The sequence below is a fragment of the Dromiciops gliroides genome, chromosome 1 (genome assembly GCF_019393635.1).
Source record: "Dromiciops gliroides isolate mDroGli1 chromosome 1, mDroGli1.pri, whole genome shotgun sequence".
NCBI lineage: Eukaryota > Metazoa > Chordata > Mammalia > Microbiotheria > Microbiotheriidae > Dromiciops > Dromiciops gliroides.
This window is the reverse complement of record NC_057861.1, coordinates 759,063,272-759,087,084: the sequence shown is the minus strand read 5'-3', so window position 1 is coordinate 759,087,084 and position 23,813 is coordinate 759,063,272. Positions and strand designations below refer to the sequence as shown.

At 51.7% G+C, this 23,813-nt stretch overlaps 1 protein-coding gene across 7 annotated transcripts in view; it reads right to left on the bottom strand.

Moving 5' to 3' along the window:
- ELMO1 (engulfment and cell motility 1) overlaps positions 1–23,813 on the bottom strand; it is a 376,252-nt gene that overhangs the window by 270,530 nt on the left and 81,909 nt on the right. For all 7 annotated transcript variants that reach the window (XM_043975135.1, XM_043975136.1, XM_043975137.1 and 4 more), the window contains exons 3-4: positions 14,871–14,911; positions 14,271–14,343 (exon numbers count right to left, since the gene is read on the bottom strand). In XM_043975135.1, the coding sequence (XP_043831070.1) occupies positions 14,271–14,343; positions 14,871–14,911 (114 nt within the window). The remainder of the gene's footprint in view (positions 1–14,270; positions 14,344–14,870; positions 14,912–23,813) is intronic.

Below are 23,813 nucleotides of genomic sequence, written 5' to 3'. Positions count from 1 at the left end.
GCCACCAGCACTGCTGGCAACCTCCACCCGGGGCCTCTGTGAAGCATCACAGAGGACAGAGCCAGCATCAATCTCAGGACAGAGAAGGGGCTAAGGCCAGAGCCTAAGGGAGTTCTCTAGGAGAACGAAACAAAATCCAGGAGTTCACACGGAAGGCGGGAGTCAGACGCACTGCATTCATGACCAAGTGGGCCCTGCCCAAACTGCACCAGGGGACAGAAGGAGCTAAGCACCAGAATCCAACCAGGCATGAGGAAAAGAAGAAAATGCTCTAGGGAAGGAAGTGTTGCCAGATGGATTAATGGCAGATTCCTTGAATATCAGAATGAGCCAAACAGAAAGCAACAACTCCTTGACACAACAAGAACTATTACAACAAAAATCAAAAGATTGGGGGGGGGGGAGCAGAAGAAAACACCAAGTATATACCATAAAGAAGGACGTAGCTCTTTTTCTCTCTTAATGCCCTACAATTTGAATTCCACTTTGCTGCGATTTCCTGGGGACAACCAAAGCCCCATGGATATTACTTCATCTGGTCATTTTCAACGTGCAAGTATCTTTTTGCCTTTGGAGTATTTACTGTTAGCAGTATATTATGGTTTGGGGGTTTGGAATTTTTTTTGGCTTCCTCCATAAATTTTATTAGATTTTTTTCTTTTTATAGAGAAATTCAAACCATTTACAGTCAAAGTTATAATTTTTAGTTTGGTTCTTCTTCCATCATTTCTCCTCTTATATAATTTGTTTTATCAACAAGGAATGTTATCTACAATATTTTACTGGTATTGACTCACTTGCAATATTGTGCAAACATTCTACACACACACACACACACACACACACACCCCACTAAACATATTACATAAAGTTCTGGACTGCATTATTATATCTTTCCCATTCTCCTTCATCTCTTAAGGGAGGAATGTTTCTCTTGGCTTACTCTCCTACATTACCCTCCTTTATTTTGTATCTGTGAAGTTCATAAACAAATTGTTGCCTTTCCATCTTAATATACAGAATAATAACAATAACAGCAATTCACCCACTATGTGTTGGGCCACTGGAGTTTATTGAGAGGAGGGGTGGCATAGTCAGATGTGCTTTAGGAAAATCACTTTGGAGGCTAAATGAAGGGTGGACCCCCTGGGGAGAGACTTGAGGCAGGCTGACCCCAATTGTCCAGGCATGAGGTGATGAGGGTCTGCACCAGGGTGCGGGCAGGGTCAGAAAAGAGAAGGGGACATATTTGAGAGGTGAAATTGAAGGTCTTGGCACCATGTGAGAGAGATGAAGAGTCCAGGATGACTCCTAGCTTGGGAGCCTGAGGCACTGGAAGGATGGTGGTGCCTTTGGACAAGTCATTTCATTTTCTGGACCTCAGTTTCCTTATCTGTAAAACGTGGGGCTTGGACTAGAGACCTCTGAAGGTCCCTCCCAGCTCTAGACCCAGTGTCCTGTGTAAAGCTCTTAGACAGAGCTAATAGCAGCTTTTTGTTTCCTGACACACTGATTCTTTTTCTGTGGTCCTGCCCATATTGACATGTGTGCGTGTCATCTCCTGTTAGAGCGGGAGCTCTGAGGGAAGAGACTGATCATTCTTTGTGTCTCGAGACCCTCAGCGCCTAGCACAGTGCTGGCCACAGAGCAGGCACCAGAGAATAAAAATAAAAAAATGCTTTTTGACAACTGACTTGGAGGAATGAGCTCTGGCCCAAGGAGGAGTCACAAGAGCCCACCTGTCCACTGGGGGCTTTTCAGCAGGGTGGGGCTTCATCCTTCCTGCCCCCTGCCAGGCTGCCCTCAGTTTTCTAGCTGATCTGGAGAAGTGGGGATGAGCTTGACCCCTGATATTTCTCTCTGCCCAACATTCGGGAAGTAGCCCCAGCTCTCCAGAGCCAAGCCCAGGCGACGCTGGCTGCCTGTGGAAGCCTTCCCTTCCAGACCCCATCTAATAGGCAGTGGTCAGCCTTCAATAACAGGGAATCAGGATCGCGGCTTCTGAGTCATGCCAGTGGCATTTGGCATCCTGGCTCGGTCCCAGTTGGATGACTCTACATCAGGCCCAGCAAGGGGGTTCTGCATCATGAAATCATCACAGACCCTTTGAAAGCCCTTCTGGAGTCATAACAGCAGATGCTACAATAAACCATCCCCCCCCTGCCCCCACATCCGTTAGACACGCCCCTCGGCCTCTTTAGAAGAGAGAGCTGCACAGAACTGGGCAGATATGGGCCAATGTCAAGCCAGGCAAGAGTGGAGAACTGAGTTGGGGTACCCTAGGAAGGGTTAGGGCCCCCAAATTCACTCCCATGATAGTGCTTTTCAGGAGCAGATTAGCAGGGAAGAGAGGAAACCTTAGGGGCTTGGTGTACCCTGGAGAAAGGAGGAATTGTCTGGGGAGGGGCAAACTAGACAAAAATGCCCCCTCCCCACCCCTTCTCTCCCCTTCCCCGGGCCCCCTCTCCAGCCAGCCCTAACGCTGGCACAGAGGGTCAGATATGGCTCAAGCACAACTTGTCCAGGCTCTGAAGGGAAAGGGATGTCCAGAGCATCAGTCCAGAAAGAAGCTAAGCAAAGGGGCAGCTAGGTGGCACAGTGGATAGAGCACTGGCTCTGGATTCAGGAGGACCTGAGTTCAAATTCAGCCTCAAGCACTTGACACTTATTAGCTGTGTGACCCTGAGCAAGTCATTTAACCCCAATTGCCTCACCAAAAAAGAAGAAGAAGAAGAAGAAGAAGAAGAAGAAGAAGAAGAAGAAGAAGAAGAAGAAGAAGAAGAAGAAGAAGAAGAAGAAGCAGCTAAGCAAAGCCAGTCGCAAGAAGGGGCCAGGACCGACAGCAGGCTAAGAAATGACCAATAGGAGGAATTCGGACAGACACGGGACAGTGGAGCTTCGCAGAATCCCAGCTGGAAGGGACCCCCTGGGAGACTGGTGGCTCCAACCCCATCATTTCACAGATGACAAAACCGAGACCAAAGAGGTCACGCCATTAAGAGCTGGCAGAGCCGAGGCTTGGGCTCCAAGTCTTGTATGAGCTGCTAGAAAGTGACTAAGAGGGAAGAGGGAACAACTCGCTGTGAATGCAGCCATGCAAAGGGGAACACGATGAACTATGACATGGCCCCCGAGGAGCAAGGAGGAAGCTTAGGGCTCAGTGCTCCTTCCTCCCTACCCTGGGCAGGCGGGTTACAGGGGTAGAGTGGGGCATATGCCATCTGAAGGGGCAGGTGAGGGGCTACGGGGGTGGAAGGTGAGGGGCTATGGGGGTAGAGTGGGGCATACACCATCTGATGAGCTCTCTGGCTTAGCTGGCTTGCTGTTTTTGCCTCGGTTACAAGGGTGAGCTCATGGTGGGGAGTGAGGGAGGGGATTATCTGGAAATGACTTATTGAGTAAAAACTGAAGGCAACACCCCCACCCCCTCTTCATCTCCAGGCTGGCTGGCCCACTTCATCTCTAACCATGAGAACAGAACCAGACGTCCCGGAACCTTGAGGTTTGTTTTCCTGTTGACCAACCCCTTGCTCCCATCCCAGATCTGAGCAGAATTCTCCGCGTGGAAGGTTCTGCCAGTAAACAGTCCCATTCATCGAAGGCCTGGTACCCTCATGCCTGGAAGCTCTGGGTCACCCTGGTGGGGCAGCACCCGCCCCACTGCCCCCAGCAGGACTTCCTTGAACGCTGGCCCTCATTGTTCCCTGTGGAAATCCTGACTCTGGACAGTGAAGCTGGGAAGTCCCAAGCTCCCTCCAGGCCTGCTGAGAAGGGACAACACCCAGACCAAAGGCACAAAACTGGGGTCTGGGTGAAAACCACTGACCCCTGCCCCCCAACCAGCCACCTAACAGTAGGAGTCACATCAGTTCTTCCAAGGAGATGACAATGCACCTGCTGGAAGCAACTGTCTCCTTCTGTCAGCCAGAGCTCTTGTGTCCATAGAGAAAGGAAGTGAAGGGCATAAGCTTTAAGTGCCTACTATGTGCTTTACAAATATTATCTCTTTTGATCCTCACGATAAGCCTGAAATTAGGGAGGTAGGTACTATGATTATTCTCATTTTACAGTTGAGGAAATTGAGGCAGACACAAGTCAAGTGACTTGTCCAGGGTCACCCAGTTAGTAAGTATCCAAGGCTGGATTTGAACTCGGATCTTCCTGAGTCCAGGCCCAGCATTCTATTGACTGTGCCACCTAACTGCCTCTGAGAACTCACAGTTAGGACAGTGACTTGGATCATAGTGCTCAGAGCAGCACCATCCTGATTCTGCAGCCAGCTCCCCTCTCTGGACCTCAGCTTCCTGTCTGTAAGATGAAGGGACCCCCTCCTTAGAGGCCTTCTGCTCCATTCCCTTCAGAGAACTGGTCAGATCTATAGGGCAAAGGCATGATTTGAACCCAGGTCCTAGGACTTCAAAGCCAGAGATCTTTCCATTCCATGATTCTTGTGATAAAATAATGGAATTTGGTAGATGTTCAGGGGCCCCACCTGATTGATTTAGTATTGTTTGAATTGGGTGAGAATGAGAAACCTACTAAGTACCTACTTGGGGATGATTAGATATAGGCCACACCTGACCTGCCCTGAGTATACTACTGACCTCACTAGGGGACCACTCTCAGTCATGCAACCTGAAGGACCTCCCTTTTGGGGGAGGGAGAGAAAAGTAGAAAAGGGAACACTTGCAGAGAGGCGCGCTCTCTCTCTTTCCTGTCGGTGAGCTTCCGAGAGCAGACTGGCGAGGGGCTGCAGAGCTGACTCCCATAGAAACCATGGACCCCAGGTAGTGAGTTAATAGAAACAAGGCCAGCTCTTTGAATTAGCTGAGATGGAAGCAAGTTTGGGGATTGAGTCAGTCTTTGCTAGAGCCAGGGAGCTTGTCCATTTTTTCTCTTCCCCTATTCCCTTGTCCCTGGCTTTATTAATTTCACCTTTGCTATATATATTATTCCCCATTAATAAAACCTGCTTTGTTGGTGGAAAAGAGGCTGTTAATCTCCTTCCTTATTGGCCTGGGAGAAATAACTAAAAAAGAAATTTGGAAGAGAGGAAACTTTGGACATAGAGGTCCCTCATTATTTTCTGAACCCCAATATTATGACAAGCCACCCAATTAACTCTTCCATAATAAATTTGGGCCTTACGTCCTGCACTAGGTGTTGTGGGGAATCAGGAGGGGTATAGGTTTGGGTCCCCACCTGCAGAGACCAGACAAGCCCCCAAGTCCAGTAACAGACAGTGCCTGGTGCAGCTGGCAGACTTTCAACAGGCCAAGAGCACAGGGGATAAGACACCCTGGGCATCAGGCCATCGCTCACAAAGGTTGCTGGGAGCCCCGAAGGCTTTCTGTAGGAAGAACAATTTCAGCTTATCCTTGAAGCAAGAGCAGGCTGAGGGTTGGGGAAAACTCCAGGCATCTTTGGGGGTGGCAGAGGGGAGGTAGGGAGAGGCCCAAGGAGCAGCAGAGGCATAGGGAATGGGCCTGGGCATCAGGAAGCTCTGGGTTCAAGTCCCACCACCGACACACATTGGCTGGTTGGCTTAACTTCAGTGCCCCTAGCTTGGGAGGAGAGGGTGACAGGCCTCTGTGGAGGATTGGCTCCCTGCATCAATGACACTTCAGAGCAACCAGAAGAAAATCTGGAGGGCTGGCAGCAAACCTGCTGATGCCAAGGCTCCATGGACAGGCTCAAGGGCATTAAGCTACAGAAAACCCTGACCTCAGGTCTAGCCCAGCCAGCTCCTGCCCTCCCAGAGTGCACCATCCATCCATCGGTACACACCAATCAAGCACCTACTATGTGTCAGGCACGACACTAAGTGCTGGGGATGTGCAAAGAGGCAAAGGATGATCCCTGCCCTGAAGGAGTTTACAGTCTGATGGGGGAAGCTTTCAGCTGTATAGAGGCCAACGTCCCCCAAAGCCTCCCTGTCCTGTTTCTGAGTGAATTACAGACGGGCAGTTAGTACCCATCGCCCTGCAGGAAGGAGGACCAAGCCCCCAGTGTCTGAATTCCATGGGATCATTTCTCCTTTTCTTGAAGGATGAAGACTCAAGGGGGGTGTGGGAGGGGGAAGCAATGCAGATTGTTCTATCTCATCATTTCGCTTACTCTTTGGAGTTATTAAATGTACCCGGAAGCATCTGGGCAGAGGCCCAGAAACACATCATAAAAAGAGACAGCTAAGCAAAAAAAGATATGTATTTAAAAACAAAACCCGCAGACAGGCTGGCAAAACCCGCTGCCTGCCCCGCTTGGGTAAACCTATCCCCCCACCCCAAAAAAGGTCCAAGTCCTTGTTGGCTGAACCTCTTTCTGGGTGTTCAGAAGACTCTTCTCCATCCATCTCCCTGTGGGCACTCCCAGCCTTCTGGATCAAGTCTCAATTGAGCGTGACTCTTTCTCAAAGGGGGAGGCCTCTCAAGTCAGCCACATGAACCAGCAGGACGCCTCCCTGAGCCCTGATGAGTGGCTGACCAGGAGGCCCAGCTGTCCTGACGGGCGGCAATGTGGCAGGCTCTGAATCTGGAGAGTGGGAGAAGGAGAGATGAGTGTGGGGTCCTTATTCCTGTCTGCTGCTTCCTGCCCCTGCCCTGGGAGGCAGGGAAGGGAGGGGCGCTCAGACTCTCCCACAGGACACGCTGGCCCCTTTCTGTGATTCCTGCCTGGCTGGGTCCAGCGTCCCCACGAAAGTTGGGGGTGGGGGAGAAAGAAGACGGCTCCCCCTCCACACCCTGTGCTGAGGCCAGAACCCCAGGGAAGAGATATCTTGGGCACCTGAGCAGAGGAGCCCCCAGGCTTGAGGAGGGTCCCAAAAGGGAGGCCGGGACAGCAGGTAGCAAGCCCTCCCAGCCCCCCTTCTCCCAATTCAATCCTGTTCCCTCCCACTTCTCACCTTCATTAGCCTCGAGTTGGGCAGAAGGAGGCATCACAGGCAATCTTGGGGTGGCTCCAGGCTTGACCCCCCCATTAGTCATAGGCTTAAAGAATGTTAGGGCTAGAAGAGATGCTTTGTCTATCTAGGCCAACCCCCTTAATTTACTGATGGGGTGACAGCCTCAATGATGAGGGGGGAAGGAAGGAAATGAGTGTTCATGAGCCTACTATGAGCCACGCACTGAACAAAGCTCTTTCAATGTCTCCTTATCTGATCCTCTTACTGTGGAGGTCACGGAGGCAGACAGAGGGAAAGGGACTTGCTCAAGGTCACTCAGGTGTCACTTATCAGGCAGGACTTGAACCCATGAATTAATGGGGAGCAGAACAAAGGCACTCATAGATTGGAGCTTTGGGAGAGCTGCTGGATAGATTGCTGGCCTGAATTACTCATTATTTACTTAATTCCCAATTACTCAGCCCATTGTCTGGCACATAGCAGGTAATAAATAAGTGTTTATCAACTGACTCTAAGAGTGTCTGTTTACATGCACGTGTACTGGAATTTCAAGATGAGAAAGAGGCCTGAGGACTGCTCCCCCCCCCCCCCATGATCCATCCATCTCTACTGGAAAGGCTCCAGGCATGGAGGACCCTTCCACCACCCCACCTCCCAGCCAGTCTGTCCGGCCTTGGGAGGCCTCTAAACCCTAAGATGGTTTTCCTCATGTCCACTTGAAAAACAGCCTCAAAAAACAAACAAAAACAAAAACAAAAAAAAACCAAAAATGGCTTCTCTTCACATACGCCAACTGCCCCTGAATCCAGCCTCTGGGGACAAGCAGAAAACCTTGACTCATTGTCCAAACAGCAGGCTTTCAAGGCCTCGAAGGCAGCTCTCAAGCCCAGCCCAAAGAGGAGTCCAAGGGCCTGATGTGTGTGTGTGGGGGAATCCTAGGAGGCCAGAGATCCCCCCCGCTGACCCCGGGTCCCACCCTGCAGGAGGGCTCATCCGTGACCCAGCCTGCTCTAGGCCTCTGAGGATGCTGGCAGAAGCCAATCTCAACAGAGGCAGGTCTGGACCCTGCAGGGGCAGCCCAGCCCAGTGGGCAGGCCACGGCACAGATATGGCTATGGCCTCCCGCTAGGCACACTCTCACACCCAGCCTCCCCAAGGCTGCAAAAAGACAGAACCTGGAGCTTTGACACCCGGGATGTCACGGAAACTTTGCTCTGGTTTTGGAAAAGGAAGTAGTCGTAGCTTCCTCCCTCCCAGCGGGTCTGAAGCTGGTTCTTCATTTGAACCGTTTCATGTACGGACGGATCCTGGGCTCTGGTTATTAACATAATATCCTAGAAACCTCCCTGCACCGGCGTGGGCTCAGGACCTGCTTCCCTTTTCAGAAGACGAGTGTCCGGCTCACAGAAGTAAGAGCAAGAACGCCGATCATGAAGACAGCTCGCACTTACAGAGGGCTTTAAGGCTTCATGTTTTAGTTTGTTTTCCCCTTACAACAAGCCTGCAAGGCGGGCGCTTTTATGATCCCCATTTTTCCATTGAGGAAACTGAGGCAGGAAGAGGTTAGGTGACTTGTCCAGGGTCACACATGTAAAAAGACTGAAGGCAGGTTTGAATCTCTATCCAAACCAATCTTACTGAAGCTCAAATCTGACCCTGTCACCCCCTAGTCAATAAACTCCCATTGGGATCAAAAGAGAGTCCTGTCTGGGCCGGCCCCCTCCCCCTCCTCTGAGCTCCGGTGACTGGACCACACGCCCACAAGACCCTCCCTCCCTGACTGTGGGGCTCTTCCCTCTCTCCATGATCATCTCTGCCGGCACCCCCCTTCAGGTACCAGCCACAACCTGGGCTTCCACAACCTTGGGGCCAGACCTTGGGGATGACCTCCGATTTATTTTGCTCTGTGGAGCCTCCCCCCTCCCCCATTGGCCGTGGGCTCCGCGGGGCAGGGGCAGGGCCGGGGACAGACTGAGGAACAATGCAGGGGGGGGGGGAGGGGCAGCAATGCGTTTGGCTTAGGGGCACCTGTTCCTGGCAGGGCCTTCACCTTTCCCTGCCCTCTCGATGGGGGAGTGAAGGGGGAGAGTGCATGGGGAGAATAAGGCCCAGTTTCATTTTCTGAAGAGAAGACATTGGCTTGGAGTCTTTCGCATCAGGTCAAAGGCCGCCCGGACCTGCCTGGCATGGGAGGCACAGCGGACCAGCTCCCACACAGGGAGAGGAGCAGGTTCTTTTGAGAAATCGCATCACGGAAGTGAGCAGAGGAAGTTAAACTGTGTCAGCGCGACGGTCAGACTTGGGGTTCCCTCTTCTCCTTCCTCAGAGGCCGACTTGGCAGGCTGGGACCGGAAGTCAGATGAGCTGGAGGGGCACCCAACCAGAAAGAGTCGGAGCCAAGGAGTGATCCACTTCAGGAGCGGCGTCCCTTGAGCTTCTCTCTGCCCTGGGCTCACTGTCCCAAGGTCCTCATTGACTTCACGGGCGATCACATTCCTTCAGCAAATATTGACGAGTGGCTGTTTAAGTGCCAAGGGCAGACTCTGAGCCCTGGAAGGGACCATAGGTGGGGGCCCTCCCTGACCCTGCATCCACACCCCCACGGAAGAAGGGTATCTCTCCCCACTATCTCTTCACAGAGTTACCCAGCCTCTGTGAGGGTCTACAGGAGGCTTCAGAGCTTGGGGCTGAAATGCTGGAGAGGCCACTGCCTATGCAGGGGTATTTGAGGGCCAGTTTCTATCTGCCACTGGTGCCAAAGGCCAGAAGGAAAGGCATATGATGACCTATAAATCCTGGGGCTCTGAGCCCCCCTGATGGGAATGGAGCACATCAAACAGGGTCAGTCTCCTTTGGGGAGGCAGGAAGTCACACAGAGCCGGCAAACAGCTTCAGCAGCTGCAGAGGGAAGTGACCTGCACGGTCAGCCATTCACCTTCTAGTGAAAAGTACATTGCCTTCTGGGGCCTGCCCCCAGGATGTGCTGGGGAGAGGCAGTGTTTTCTGCATCCGAAGAGAGAATGGTGCCCCTGCCTTCACCAAGCGCCCTCCTCTGCAGGGCTTGTGCTCTAACGGGGGTGCCAGGGCCTGGGGGGTAATATAAGGCCAGAAGACAGTCCCCAGGTCAATGGTAAGGCCCTGGGGAGTTCAGGACTCAGCATCAGGGGAGACGGCAAGGCCCGGTGCTCCTCCCTCCTCCTTCACAGGCTTGCAGTTGGTGACTCCCATGTCACCTAAGTGGTGCAGGCAACCACACACCTCTTCCTGCCTAGCCACCCACGGAGGCCGGGCGGCCTGGGGGGAGGGAGTGTGATGGGGGAGGGGCAAAGAGGAACAGCTGCTGGGGATTCCCCTTGGATGGGCTCTGGGGGGCCCCAGGGTTGTTGTGGGAGGGGCCCAGGGGAACAAGGTGGCATCTAAATGGCTGGGTAAGAAGATGGTGTCCCTGGTGCTGCCAACCCAGCATGCCCAAAGAGAGGCACCCGGCCCTCTGTGCCTGGCCCAGCTCAGACCCCATCTGGAGGGCTAGGTTCACTTCTGGGTGCCCCAGTCTAGGAAGGGCAAGGATACACTGGGCAGCACCGAGAAGCGGCCAGCCAGGATGACTCGGGGCCACTGGACACTGTGACGCTCTCCTGAAGGGCTGCCCTGTGCAACAGAGATTAGGCTTGTTCTGTTTGACCCCGGCCAACAGCACAGGGAGCAATGGGGGAAGCAGCAAAGAGGCAGATTTGGCTCATGGGGAGAGGCCCAGCCACCAGGAGAGCCGTCTAAAACGAGGGCAAATGAGCCTGTCGTGGCATGAAGAAGTGAGCCCAGCCCTGGCCTGGCCCTGGCTCCGGCGCCTGCCCATCCAGGTATGGGGGCCTCTCGCACTCTCTCACCCAAGAAAAACCTGCTAATAGTCGTCTCAAGGCATCGCAACACATTTTCCCTTGGATGAGAAGGCAGCTGTTGGGCTAACATCTGATTGGTTTTATTTGGTCTGGTATGAGAGGCCCAAGGTGAACACTTGGAATCCGAGGACCTGGGTTCAAATCCTGACTATGTACAACCCATGCAACTTTGAGCATGTCATAAGCTCAGAGCCATGAAGACAAAAGAGACCCCAGAGGTCACCTGCTCCAATTGCTCCAGAAACTGAGGCCAAAGAAAGTTCGGTGGCTTGTGCAGGGCCTAGGAGCACATACTTAAGGCTATGAGGGGACATAAAGGTCATTCAGGCCAATTGTTTCATTTTATAGATGGGAAACTGAATCTTGAGGAGGAAGAGTGACTAACCCAAGGTAACACGGCTGGTAGGCATAAGAAGTAGGATTTGAAGCTGGGGCTTCTGGGCCTGTTTCCTTCTCTATAAATGAAGAGGCCAGAGTCCAGATCTAGTCTTTGATCCTTTCATCTAATTTCCCATTTTGCCCAAACTGGAAAGGACAATGCAGTCACAGTCAAGGAAGTCGGCAAGCCTCAGATGTAGGAACCAGTCTGGTGAATGAAGGCCCGGTGTCTATGCTGCCAGCTGTGGGGCGGTGATGCTGTATGCTGGAAGCAGTCTGCATCAGGAGTCAGATACCCGGGTTCAGATCCAGGTTGTTGCATCCTCACTTGGGCAGCTCCTTCTCCCCCACTGGAGGATGGGGTCCCTTGGCTATACAATGAGAGTTGACCTGGAGGACTTTGAAGCAGTGAATTCGGTCAGCCACCAGAACTCATGGGAAGCGGCAGAAATAGCTGTGACGGCCTGGGGAGGGGGAGCCCTCGGGGCCCCTCCCCACCTCTTGGTCTTTCCTGTCTTATCCATCCCAGATACAACGGAGGCAGAGTCCAGTTCCTGCCACACTTTTAGCAGCAGATGAAAAATGAGCTCAGTTATCAGGAGCCATTTTACAGGTCAGACCTCGCTGACCTCAGGAGCTAACTCCTCACCCATCCCCCTTTGGGCCAAGAATCAGAGGCTACCGCCACCCGCAGAACCAGTGCTCTAGAGCTGGAAGCAGCCTATTGGCACCTGGGCCCACCCCTTGTTTTACAAAGGACTAGAAAGGTCCAAGGCCAGCCCAGGGCCACACAGCTGGTGAACAGGCTGGAACTCGGGTCTCTGGCCTCTAAGCCCAGCCAGTCCAGGGGAACTTCTCTGCCAATCTCGTGGCCCCTCCTACCTTGATGGCCTCCTTTTTCAGGGAGGGGAGGGGAGGGGTAGGCAGCCCCCTTTCCTGGCGGTTGCAGGATGGGACTGAAGGGGAGAGGGGGGCTGAGCCTCATAGAACGCCACTATTGCCATGGCCACCACACCATCATGACCGCCACTGCCATCACCATGGCTACCACTGATACCATGGCCACTAGCACCAGCAGCGGGAGCAGACCTGGATGCCCAGATCAACCCCAGGTGCCTCGAATCACAAAAGATCCCCCCAAATGCCCTCTGGGACAGGCGGCTCCTCCCGGGTCTCAGGCTGCCATCGTCTGCCCCAGGGGGTGTTGTTCTTGGAGCTTGCCTTCACCTCCTGCCTAAGGCTGACTCCTCCTCTCAGTAGATCAGACACTATTTATTCCCAGCGCCTAGCAGTGACAGGTACTTAAGAAAACACTCCATAGGTACTTACTTAACAGGCACTTAACATAGGTTATTGACTGGAAGGACTGATAGACAGCTCCCCATGCCCCTGCTCAGTACCTGGTGTTTGGTGCCAGTGGCTGTTGCCCCCAACTGGCCTGAGTTTCCCCTCACCCCAGTCCATCCTTCATCCGATTTCCAGATGCATGTTCCTGATGCACAGAAGCCGTCCTCACTTTGGACTTTAAAAGGAGAAATGTCACGCGCCACAGAATGTCAATGTCCTTCACCCTTGTCTCCCGGCTCAAAGATCCATCCGTGGCTGCCTGCCGCCCAGTGAATAGAGTGCCCGCTCCTCAGCCTGGCCGCCACAGCCCCCCATGGTCCGGGACCGCACCATCCAGCCGGACCTCCCGCCCTCCCCACGCAGCATCCATCCTGGCCAAAGCTGACCACGTGCCTTTTGTTCATGAACCTCCCAGCTGGTGATGCCTTCTCCTCACCCCCTCCCCGAGCTGTTCTGCTGCTCAGGCTGAGCTGGACAAAGCCTGTCCTCCTGCCTGATATAACCCAGGGGCCGAGGTTCCCTTTCCCAGTCCCTTCTGACACAGTCTGGCCATGAGGGGTCAGGGGAGGCAGAGTCACGGATGTTTGAGTGTGGCAGGAGATGCCAGAAACCCCATCACTCAAAGGGTATAATTGGGTCACATCACATCTGTTGGATTCTACAAGTCACGGAGCATGGTAGCCCCCAGGAAGGCCACTGGAGGGCACCAGAAGGCGCACTGCAGGGTCAGAGGGCCACGGCCCACTGCCAACAAGAATCCACAGGGTCCAGATGGGATGGGGGAAATGTGTGGCCCTGGGGATACGGCGAGAGAGCAGGATAACAGACGGCCAGCCCCAGTGCCCCTTATCATCCTTTCAACATCAAAAGAACTCAAGAAAGGCCCTCAAGGTTTTGGGGCAGATGCCCTGCAGGACCTTTGGGGAGGACATGGATGAAGAGTCGGCCAGTAATGGGTCGCAATCTGTATGAGTGGGGGGATTGTCCCATGGATGGGATCACGGAGCCACAGCAGTATCTGAGAGGCTACTTGGAAAGGGAATTTGCATGCCGGGAGGGATCCCAAATCCAAGTTTAGGAGGGCTCATGGAAGGGACTGGAACAATTTAGTGTAAGGAGAAGTGATACGCTCTGCGGATCTCCAGGGACTTCTCCAAATAGAACCGAGGGTAAGTCACAGAGAAATGCATTTCAGGTCAGTGGAAAGGGAGGGCTTTGCTACCCCCAGAGCAGGCAGGAAAAGTAATGAACCAGCTCGTGTTACTGGGAAGATGCAAGCACACACCAGGGGAGCTGGAAGAGACCTCAGAGGTCGTCTAGCCTCAATTTTACTGATGGGGAAACTGAGGCCAAGTGTGGGTCAGTGACTCGCCCAAGGTCACCCAGGGAGCAGGTGTCAGAGCCCTGCAGAGGAGATGCCTCCATCAGGGAAGTGGCTGGACTAGGGCTTCTTCAGCCCATCCCTACTCCAGGTTTGCATCATATACTGATAATGCCGGAAGCATTTTGACAGGGAAGGGAGAACTGAGGGCAGCCCGATTCCTCTTGGTGCATCCCAGCCATGCAGGGCCAGAGGGAGGCCAGTCCAGCTGAGCTCTGGGGACTTTGCCTCGGCCCTGACTTCTGGATGGGAATCGGCCTGGGAAGCACAGTCGCCGCTGCAAAGTCCACGTCACCACCTGAACTCGGCTCCCTTCATCGCCCATTTCAGCACCCCCACTCTCTATGGCTTCCAATTACCCGCCTACCTTCTCCGTGATGTAGAAATTGGAGCTGTCTGCGTGCTGCAGAGCAAAGCACTCATGGTTGGTGAGCGTCCACCTTGGAAAAAGCACAGGGAAGGCATTGGTCAGTATCCCCCATACCGGATGGGGCGGGGCCTTGAGGACATTCTGGGGACAGGACTGGCCAGGCAGCCCTCTGGACACTCAGGGGCAGCTTATGGGGAGTTTCAATATCTGGGGGCTCCCTACACCCCAGAAAGAGATTTCCAGAGGTCCAGATTCTTTTGTTAAAAATGCCTTCACCAGGCATCAGTGCAGGACGGTGTTTTTCATTGGACTGTTAGATATGCCCCAGAAAACAGAAAAATGAAAACGAGGCTGAGTAGACTCCTCCCAAAGCCCGGTTCTAGCTGCCCTCAGCTGGGCCTGGGAGCTTCAAGGGCAGACAAGAGGGAAAGGCCTGTACAGGCCGCCCCACTCTTGGACTATAAGCGGCATCCTCAGGGGCAAGGATGAGAGCAAGAAATTCTTCACTAAAGCCATGTTCCTGCTCAGGGAGCCTTCTCTCTGCCCTCCAATGCACGGGCCAGGGTGGGCAGCTGGGGTTCCCGGGGGGCCACTTACCCATCACAAACTTCCTTTATTACTGCAGACAGGGGCTTCTTCTACAAAGTAACATAAGAAAATAGAAAACATTTGGTTAGGAAGACTCACGGCACCATTTTGAACACACAGCTTAGGAAAACTAATAAAATGTTACTGAATTAATCAAATGAGGCTTTTATTTTTATTACTCCTTATTTAACAATGATTCCAAATTCAAAACCGGTGCCCCTTCCCCTCCCCAGGTGCCATCAGATCACCAGCCCAGTAAGTCCTATGGAGCGTCATTAGCTGCCCTTTGTCATAAAGGCGTGTCATCCGTGGCTAGTGGCAGAGACCGGGAGTCAGGAGAACCTGGGTGTGAATGCTAGCTGTGTAACCTTGGGCAAGGCACCTGAGCTCTCTCAGCCTCAGCTTCCTCACCGGTAAAACGGGCATAATGGACCCTCCCTCCCAGAGCTGTTGCAAAGATCAATAACCTATGATAAATAACCTACTTCCAGTGCTACAGACGTGATAGCAATGATGAGGCAGTGGTAATAAAGGCCGGTAACTATGTCGCAATGGGAAGAATCCTGCACCCAGACCCGGCAGACTTGGGTTTGAGCCCCTGCCCAGCATCTCCTACTATCTGCGTGACCTGGGGTAGGTCACTCATGCTCCCTGAGCCTGAAAGGGTTGGACGAGATGGTTCTGAAGTTCCTTCCTGCTCTAAGTCTGGCTCTGGTGACTGTTTAAGTGCATGTGCATTGTCAACATCAGGACAGATATGCGGGTTTGGTGGAAAGAAATCCCAGAATTCCCAAGCCGGGCTGCTGAGCCATGTGTGACATGGGAGCCGTGGAGTAAACGGTCTGTGCAAAATCAAGGCATTCTGAACTATTCTGTGAGCTCGGTTGAACAAAGTGGCTGGACCTATCCACCAAGCTCCCTAAATAAACAGGAGAAATTTCTGTCATGGGGTCAAAGAGCATCGGATCACAAATCTGGAGCTGGAAAGGCCCTAAGAGGTCACCAGCCCGATTCCCTCATTTTACAGGTGAAGAAACCGAGGTCTGGGGAAAGTTAAGTAGCTTTCCCCAAATCGCAGAGTCATCGAGCATCAGGGGCAGGATCTGAACCCAGGCCCTCTCATGCAGAGCTGTCACTTCCTAGAGTCTCGGCAAGCCTCTGTGGTCGCCCTTCATGGGACGATGCAGAGCTCCCACACAGCGCCACCCTAGGGCAGGGGTGCTTGCTGCCTATGTCCCCCCACCCCAAAGAAACAACAACCACTGCCCTTGTTTCTGCTCGGCTCTTAGGCTTCCAAAGCATCTCCCTCACAACTACCCAATTTTATTGCTCTCGTCTTCCAGATGGGGAAACCGAGGCTCCAAGAAGATGTCACCTGACCAAGTCATACAGCTGGGCCAGGCTTCAGGCCCAGAACTCCTCACTTCCGGGTCAGGACCCACCCTATCCTGGCTCTCCACTGGACAATCTCCTGATTTTGGATCTCCCTCCTGACTTACAAGCCTCCCTCACCATCCCTAGAACAAGGGGACCCTTGGCCTTGTTCCCACATTCAGACCCTCAGCCTTTGCCTCCCCCAACAGGACGGCCAGCCCCCACCCCCCCTCCACTGACAGATCCCTCCTGGGACATTTTGTGGGGGTGGTAACCGGCCTTCAGGGACTCTGAGCTTTTAAGAACAAACAAAAACCTAATTAACAAACAGGACATTCTGGATAAAGCCATTGCCAAACAAATCCCTTGCTGCCAATGCAGATGTGCACAGCTGTGAGTGAGCTCTCAGATGTTAGTCAGCAGAAGGCCACCATCTTTGCCTGCACAGAATCACCAGGCTGCTGCCCCTCACCCCCCGCCCAGGTCTCAGGGGGCATTCAGCCTGGATGCCTGAACTTATGAGGGGCCTCAGCCTTGAAAGCCAGCTCCCCCTGCACTCTAGGACAGTCGGCGCTTTCCCAGGCCTTGCCGCATACATGGGCAGGACTGGAGGAAAGGCAGAACTGGGGAAGCAACCCTCACCTGGCAAAGTATACAAGAGCCATCCAACACAACGGCTTGCTCTCTCTCTCCCTCTCCACATTTCTTTCTTTCTTTCTGGCAATGAGGGTTAAGTGACTTGCCCAGGGTCACACAGCTAGTAAGTGTCAAGTGTCTGAGGCCGGATTTGAACTCAGGTCCTCCCGAATCCAGGGCCAATGCTCTATCCACTGTGTCACCTAGCTGCCCCTCCACATTTCTTCTTATTCTTCTTTTTTTTTTTTTGAGGGGCAATGAGGGTTAAGTGACTTGCCCAGGGTCATACAGTTAGTAAGTGTCAAGTGTCTGAGGCCGGATTTGAACTCAGGTCCTCCTGAATCAAGGACTGGCGTTTTATCCACTGTGCCACCTAGTTGCCCCTCCACATTTCTTTTTAAAGCCTTGCCTCTCAGCAGCTAATGGATTGCAGCAAAGACAAACTTCCATTTTTGTTGATGACTTTGAGACAGACTGACAGAGACTGACAGCCAGACTGACAGACAGAAAGACAGACTGACAAACTGACAGAGAGACAGACTGACAGACAGATGGATGAATTTAAAGGTCAAAGACGCAGAAAGATTTACTGACTCTCCTCTGGGATCCTGCACACAGATTCCCACAGACCATCAAAGACAGAAAAGACATCAGAGGCCCTTCTGCTCTACCTGCCAGCTTCCCTAACAAGTGGATAGAGAGTCCCTATTTGAGGACTTCCAGTGACAGGGAGCTCACTACCTGCTCCCAAGGCAGACCACTCCACCATGGGATGGCTCCAATTTCTAAGACAGGTTTCTTCACCAGCACACCTTGTTCCTGGTCCTGCCCACCAGGGAGAAACAGAAAAGTCTCTGCACCCCAAAGAGGTATCATGTCTCTGAGTCTTCCCCAGACCAGACATCGTTGGATCCTCTAACCAATCCTTATAGGACATGACTCCCTCCTCCAGGCACATTCCAGCGTGTCGGCGCCTCCCCTTAGGTGGGATGGGGAGCCCAGGACCCTGGTTGGGTACAGTCCAGGGCCCTTGAGTCTGTTACAGAATCAGTTACAAATCCGTGTAGCTAAGAGTCTTTCCAGGGAGCAGGTCCTCACTACTCCTTCTCCTGGTAGGGGGAGAAGTAGGGAGCTGGGTTCTTGACCTTCTTACTCTTTCAGAACCAAAGCCAGTCAGCCACAGGTCAGTACCTGACACCTAAGTCCTCCCTCAGTCAAGCACCTGCAGACGCTGCCCTCCCCCGCCCCCCCCAAGGCTCTTTCAATTGCCCCAAACCCCTAAGAAGGCTCAGCCTTGAGCCCCAGCTTGTCAACCCTGTTCTGCTCTCATCAATGCCTTCTCCCAGATCCCACAGCAGGAAGCTGTCCTGTGGCCCCGATAAACCCCAGGGAGCCAAGAAGCTGCAGGACTGCAGATCCCTAAGAAGAGGAGCACTGTCCTTCATTCAGGGACGTTCTCACTGCTATTCCATCAACAAACATTTGGCAGATGCCTACTGTGCACTCCTCTCTGTCCTAGGCACGGGTGATCTGCAAAAGGGAAGGTGCTCCTGGCCTCAGGGAGCTTACACACCGGCCAGCAAGTCCAGTGTGTACATATTGTGGCTCGTACAAAAGTCATACGTGGTGAATTTAGACAATCAAGGGCACCAGGAAGGACGCAGAGGAAGTGCCCAAGTGAGGCCTGGAAGGGCATCGAGGCTCAATCAGTTCCAAGTGTACTTTTAAACTAGAAACAAAGAAAGAATAAAGATAGTTTGGGGTTTATTTTAAGTCCCTTCAGATAGCACTTTTTTTCCTCTAAAAAATGGCTCATTCTCATACAAAGAAATCTGAGATTCCTTAGTGGAATCTCAGTCGGCAGATGGGGGACTGACTAATGCCAAGTGTAAAACTTGGGCTTTAATGATCTGTTTGCATCTGAGCTTCATATAGAACAACTGGAAAACCTCAAACTGTAAAAGCCTCTCATCCAGAAGGTTCCGAATTTCATTAGACAAAAGGGTTTGAGCTAATGTTCATTATCTAACCTGGTTATGGGCAGAGTAACAAAGGTGGGTTAAGATCAGTTTTGTAGATTTTCAACTGAGAAAGAGGACCTAAAACAGTCAGCTGGAAGGAGCCGAGAAGAGATCGCACCTGAACAGAGAACTGCAGCAAGACCATGTCCTGAGAACCAGGCATCTCTATGAGATGAGATCCCTCTTTGTGTACACTATCTACAAGGTCCGCTTACTAAAAGGGACTGCCCTCTTTGGTTCTGTCAATGCATTGCTCAATTGCCCCCCCTTCCCCCTTCATGTCTTTACCTGTTACCTATCATCTATCATAAGCCCCATGGTTAAGACCCTTTGATTGTGTGATTAAGAGATATCAGCTAGTGATTCACTGAGGAAACAGTTTCTTAATTAGAAGATGGGGGATTGTGAGAAATAATTATTAATAATCAATATCTTGGGGGACCCAGAGATCTCTTTCTTAGTTCTCCACTCAAAAAGCAAGCTCTCATTGGGAAATTCTATCAAATCTCATCTAGGATAAACCCACCCCAACCTGAAGCTCACAAAAGGAGCCTCAGGTGGAGACAAATCGTTTTGTCTAGATAGCCCAAGGACTTACTGATGAGATTAAACCACACCTACATGAAACTATTTTGCCAAGACCGGCTAGGGGTCTTGCATTCCTTTCTCTGATGTCACCCCCCCCAGTTCATTTTAATATGACCCACCTCCAATCATGTCAACCAATCAGATTTGTTTGCTGTGTGGTGGACCTCCTATAATGGTAAGGTACATGAATTGAGACCCACTCATGAGGAGGGGTCTTTGGACTGGGAGAGACAGCCATAGAGCTAGTTTTATTAATAATTCACCAGCCATATTAATAAAATGATCCCCCCAAATGGCTCAGGAATCATTTTTCAAGAACAAATCATATCGTTCATAGAATGTGGGAAATTGAAAGGACTTTAGAATTACCAAGGACCCTGGCCCCCCAGTTTTGTACATAAAGTAAGGCCCAGAGCAGGGAAGGGCAAGCCCAAAGTCACCCAAATGTCACTTCTTCCAAGAAGCCTTCCAGGCTAGACATGATCTCTTCTGCCTCTGAGATCTTGGTGCCTCCTATTCCAGGCAGCTAGGTGGCACTGTGGATAGAGCACTGGCCCTGGGGTTGCGAGGACCTGCATTCAAATCTCACCTCAGATACTTACTAGCTGTGTGACCCTGAGCAAGTCACTTAACCTGAATTGCCTTAAACATCAGGGGCCATCTCCAGACATCCTGATGTCTATCTTTTCACTGGATCCAGATGGCTCTGGAGGAAAGAGTGAGTCTGGTGACCTTGCACAGCCCTCCCTCACTCTGAAAACCAATTCGATACACATCATGACATCACCCCAAAGTCATGGTCTTCTTTGAGAATGAAGGAGAAACAACAACAGCAGTTTCCTATTCCTCTAAGCCACTTCTCGTATCCTAATTCTGATTCTAGTTAGCCATGTGCATAAGTGGCTTAAAATCTGGCCTCCAGCACTTACTAGCTGTGTGACCACGGCAAGGGACTTCACCTCTCTGAGGCTGGCTGTTGTTAAAATGGAGACCAAGTGCTCCGCAGACATTACAGTGCCATGGGAATGCCAGCTACCAGCAGCCCTGTGGTGCTTTAGACACCATGTCTTGGCTCTCCCCCATTTCAAATCTAGGGCAATGCCCACAGGAGGGACTCAATGTATGCTTATTGTATGAATGAATGAAAGAATGAATGAATGAACAAATAAGTGAATGAATGGACGAACAAATGAAAAAACGGATGTAGCTCCTATTGCTCAGTTCTCTTTTGTAGACACGTACACTCCCTCTGATTACTGGTCTTGCTGTCTGGTGGAATAAAGATGCCAAGTGGGGTGCTCAGTTCTTCTCTCTCTCTTCCCTTGGCCTCTTTTTCTCCTACGTGGCAGTGGTGGTGGGTGGTTTTTTTGTTTGTTTGTTTTGCTTTGCTCTGCATGGGAGCCAAAAATATTTTCTGCAAACCCAGAACCAAGAATGTTTGTCTCAAATGATTTGAAAAAGTCTCTCTCTAGGCCTAGATGAGAGATCTGACAGATTGGAGTTTTTTTTCCTTTCTGTGACTTGAATTCATCCCAGCTTTGGACTTGTCCTCTCTTCTTGTAGGGATGGAAATTCATTGAAATTATACTAGGCAGAAAGGATGAGTCATGTCAACAGAAAAGAAAATAAATTGTATTCCCCCAAGTCAGAACAAGAATAAGACTGTTGATTGAGACCTGGGCAGGAAGGGGAAGAGGGTGGAGGCTGGGTGGGGGGAGGAGGAGAGTTTAGGGACCTTCTGTAAACATCAAGACTTCTGGTTTTACCAATGGGTGGTGTCCAAAACAACATGGCGACTCTAACCAGAGATCTGCAGGACCAAACACAGATCCCTTTGGTGTCAGTCCTTGGTGCCAAGGAAGGCAGGGTGTGTTCAGAGATGAAGGCAGGTGCCTGTTTTCCTCATTACTAACAAGAAGTCCTGGAGTGGAATAGAAAGGATGTTGGACTCAAAGACAACCAAGATCTGAGTGCCAATCCTGCCACAGATGCCCTGCCAAGCCTGGCATGCATTCCCTTCTCATCTCCTCTTCTACCCATCTCCAGTGTCCTTCAGAGTCCAGTGGAAAGTCTTTTCTAGTCCTGACCCAGAGCTGCCCAACTCCCCCAGCTGCCATCCCCCAAACACAAAGTATTTAATATTATGAACATCTGGTTTCTATGTATTTTCATGGATAGACATGGCTTCTCTGAACGTATATTATCTCCTAGACAGTGGGGACTGTTTCTTTTGTCTTTTTAGATCCAGTGCCAAGTGCAGTATGTGGCATGTGGCAGGCATGCAATAAATGATTTATTATAGGACCATGTGCAGGTCAGATGAGCTCTCTGGGCCTCAGTTTCTTTTTCTGTAAAATGTAGAAGATAATACCTATAATCATTCCTTTTCCAAGGCCATTGTGGGGACCAGAAATAGACTTCGCGAGATAGCAAAAGAAGCCTGAATTTGGAGTCCGAGGCCCTGGGTTCAAATTCTGACCCTGCCAAGGAATAAATGGGCAACCTTTGCCTCTGTTTCCTCAACTATAAAATGGAGACAATAAAAGCACCTGCCGCCAGGGTTGTTGTGAGGATGAAAAGAGGCGACATTTGTAGCTCCCTTGGCGAAGTGCCTGGCACACAGTCAGCACTAGGTAGCGCTAGTTTTTATTACCACCATCATTCAGTCCTTTTACTCCATACTCTGCCCCAAACTGGTGCCGGGTGACTTCCTCATGTGCCAGAAGCCTTCTTCCCTTTCTTCTGACATTTCACGGTGCCCGTCCACCCGTCTGCCCCCTCTCACCAAGTGACCAGATAGCCCATCGCCTCTTCCTGTCGTACTAGTCTCTGATGACTTCTTTACTCATACAAGCTTCAAAGGTCGTCACTGGCTCCAAGCCACCCCACCCAGCTCAAGGCGGCCCCAGGCCCCTCCAGGACCCTCTGGGTGATGTTCAGCTTTCGTTCATTGGAGGCAGTGGCTGCCCACCCCACAGTACCGTACAGTGACACTGTGCTGAGGTGATGGGCTCTCGTTATAATGGGCTACTTAGGGACAACTAAAGAGTTTTGGGATTTTCTCAAAGTAAGCCAGTCTGTTCTCCTCCATCTCAACTCTGGGCACTGCCCATGGTCTACCTGCCCCGTCTATCCACCCCCACACCTGACACGTTCTGTCAGACAAGGTCATCCAAATGCATGTTGAAACTGGGCATTAACGTTCTGCACTCACTTGGTCTTCCCTGGGTAGAAAGGGCTCTGCAGGACACTGGGGTTGTAGCCCCCCACTCAGTGTGACTCTGGAGAGCCTTCTCAGCCCCAGGGAATCCCTCCTGGACTTGGACTCTGCCCTGGCTCTTCTCCATCACAGGGGCAAGTGCCTTTGGAAAGTGCCCATCTCCCTGCTATATCCCTCACCCGGCATTCATCAGCAGAGAATCAATGAGCACTGGTGTCACACCTTCCACAGACTCGCGGGTGAATCCTCTTCATGTACAGACGGGAGGCATTTCTTAAAAACTCTGTCCCCTTCTGTGTGTGTGTGTCTCTCTATCTCTCTCTGTGTCTTTCCCTCTGCCTATGTCTCTCTCTCCCCACCCCAAATAAGCATCTCTACCTCAACACGCCTGAAACAGAAGCCACAATCTTCTATGACAAGCCCGCCCTTGCACAAAAATGGTCCCATTTCTGCTAAGGGCACCTCCATCTTCCCAGTACCTAGACACCAAACCACTGAATCATCTTGGTGTTTCCCTCTCCCTCACAACCCATATCCAATAAAAGGCTGATAGAATTTTAGGGACAGAAGAGATCCCAGAATCCTTCTGGTCCAACCCATACGGACTGAAGCATTCAGCCATTTCTTGAAGACCTCCAAGAAGGGAGAGGAGACCACCACCTCCCATTGTGGGCTGGGATAGCTCTAATGTCAGAAAAGTTTTCTTCCTGACACTGAGCCTGAGTCTTCTCTCTTTACACTGTCCCCCTCCCTGGAGCTCCCAGCTCTGCCTTCTGAGCCCAAACAAAACAAGGATAGCTTTCCAATACTTGAGGAAAGTATTGCTCATATCCTGCCCCCCATCCCCACCCCAGTCTTCTCCAGGCTCAATGGTCCCAGGTCTTCCGCAGATGATGCTCACACAAGAATCCTCTTGGGTTCCAGGTCTGGCCATTTCTCCCTCATTTCCTATTCACTCACCAAGGAACAAGCTTCTCAGACTCTGACTCCAGCACTCACCATTGGGCCTCCATGTCAACATGTCCTTTCTTCTAGTTTCCTAATAAAACTTCCTATGAAGCTTTATCATATAGTCAGTGACCAGGAAGTCACAAGCCTCGGAGACACAGTAGT